The 1,478-nt window shown below is 43.7% G+C and overlaps 1 protein-coding gene across 1 annotated transcript; it reads left to right on the forward strand.

The window, feature by feature from the left end:
- The first annotated feature begins 601 nt into the window (after positions 1 to 601).
- LOC111831475 lies at positions 602 to 1,444 on the forward strand. Its single transcript, XM_023785743.1, has 3 exons — positions 602 to 1,165; positions 1,245 to 1,307; positions 1,430 to 1,444. Exons 1-3 carry the CDS (start codon positions 602 to 604, stop codon positions 1,442 to 1,444), a joined length of 642 nt encoding a protein of 213 aa, XP_023641511.1.
- The last annotated feature ends 34 nt before the right edge of the window (positions 1,445 to 1,478 follow it).

Below are 1,478 nucleotides of genomic sequence, written 5' to 3' on the forward strand. Positions count from 1 at the left end.
AGCAAATCCAGGAACTGTTTACAGGCTGGAAACTGAACTGGATGATGATGGTGAGGACAGGTTCAAATATGTCTTTCTCAGCTTGGGTGCTAGTGTTAAGGGTCTGCCGTATTTGAGAAGGGTTGTGGTTGTGGACGGCACTCATCTTTTTGGAAAATACAGAGGGTGCCTGCTAACTGCGCGTTGCCAGGACTCCAATTTTTAGATATTTCCAGTAGCTTTTGCAATTGTGGACAGTGAGAATGATGAGTCATGGGGGTGGTTTATGAGGCAGCTGAGGGGGATTATAGATGATGGTCCAGATTTGACTTTCATCTCGGACCGTTGTCAATCTATTATGAAAGCAATTTCAGAGGTTTTCGAAGCTTCACATCATGGGGCCTGCCTTGTACACATAAAAAGAAATGTAAAAGCAAAGTATGGTAAAAAAAGTGGGTTACCTTCTCTGGTGTGGAGAGCAGGAAGAATGTTCAGAGTTGCAGATTTCAAGACGGAGTACAAGAGAATCAAGCGGAGGAATCGAGTGTGTTGGCGGTTCTTGGATGAGATTGGTGTCGAGAACTAGAGCAGAGCGCATTTTGAAGGAGAAAGGTACAATATGATGTCGTCTAATATTGCAGAGTCGCTTAATAAGGCCTTGCTTCCGGCTAGAGGCAGCCCTGTTGTTGCATTGTTAGAGTTTATTAGGAAGATGTTAGGAAGGTGGTTTGCATCACGACGAAAGAAAATATCAAGGACAGTTGGGGATATACCTATCGCAGTGGAAAAGCAGTTGATGAAGAGGTTTAAGGAAGGACTGGGCATGACTGTGTTGGCTGTGGGTAGCTGGGATTACGAAGTGGTGACCAAAACTGGGTCTCGGTATATTGTATCATTAGAGGACAGAACTTGCAGCTGCCTGGAATTTCAAAAAATCAAACTGCCCTGCGCTCATGCAATGGCTGCAGCTAATGATAGAGATTTGGAATACAGGACTATGGTATATGACATATACAGAATCGGTGTTTGGACCAAAACAGTCGCAGAGCCAATTCTACCAGTGCGAGATCCTGCAGATGTGACTATCCCTGCAGAGATAAGGATTAGGTATTTGATGCCACCGAGGTCAAAGAGACCACCTGGGAGACCACCTAAGCTACGGGTTCATTCGGCGGGTGAATATGAGGTAATAACTAGTTTCGAATATATAACATAGTACATACATGACAAATGGGAGGTAATGACCAGTTTGGAAAATTTTGCAGGGGACAAACAAAACGAAACAACCAAACAAATGTGGAAGGTGTGGAGGCTTCGGTCACAATAGGGTAACTTGTTGTGCACCGCTAGGCTAAGCAAGGTTGGAAGGGTCCTGAAAACTTTTTGGTAACTGGATGCATCATGTATGGAATGATGTGGGATTAGACATTATACTGATATTCGTTTGTAGACAATTTCAGATTAATGTCTTTGTCCCCATTTTCATTTATTTGGGCGTG

Source organism: Capsella rubella, unplaced genomic scaffold, assembly GCF_000375325.1.
Source record: "Capsella rubella cultivar Monte Gargano unplaced genomic scaffold, Caprub1_0 scaffold_95, whole genome shotgun sequence".
Taxonomy (NCBI): Eukaryota; Viridiplantae; Streptophyta; class Magnoliopsida; order Brassicales; family Brassicaceae; genus Capsella; species Capsella rubella.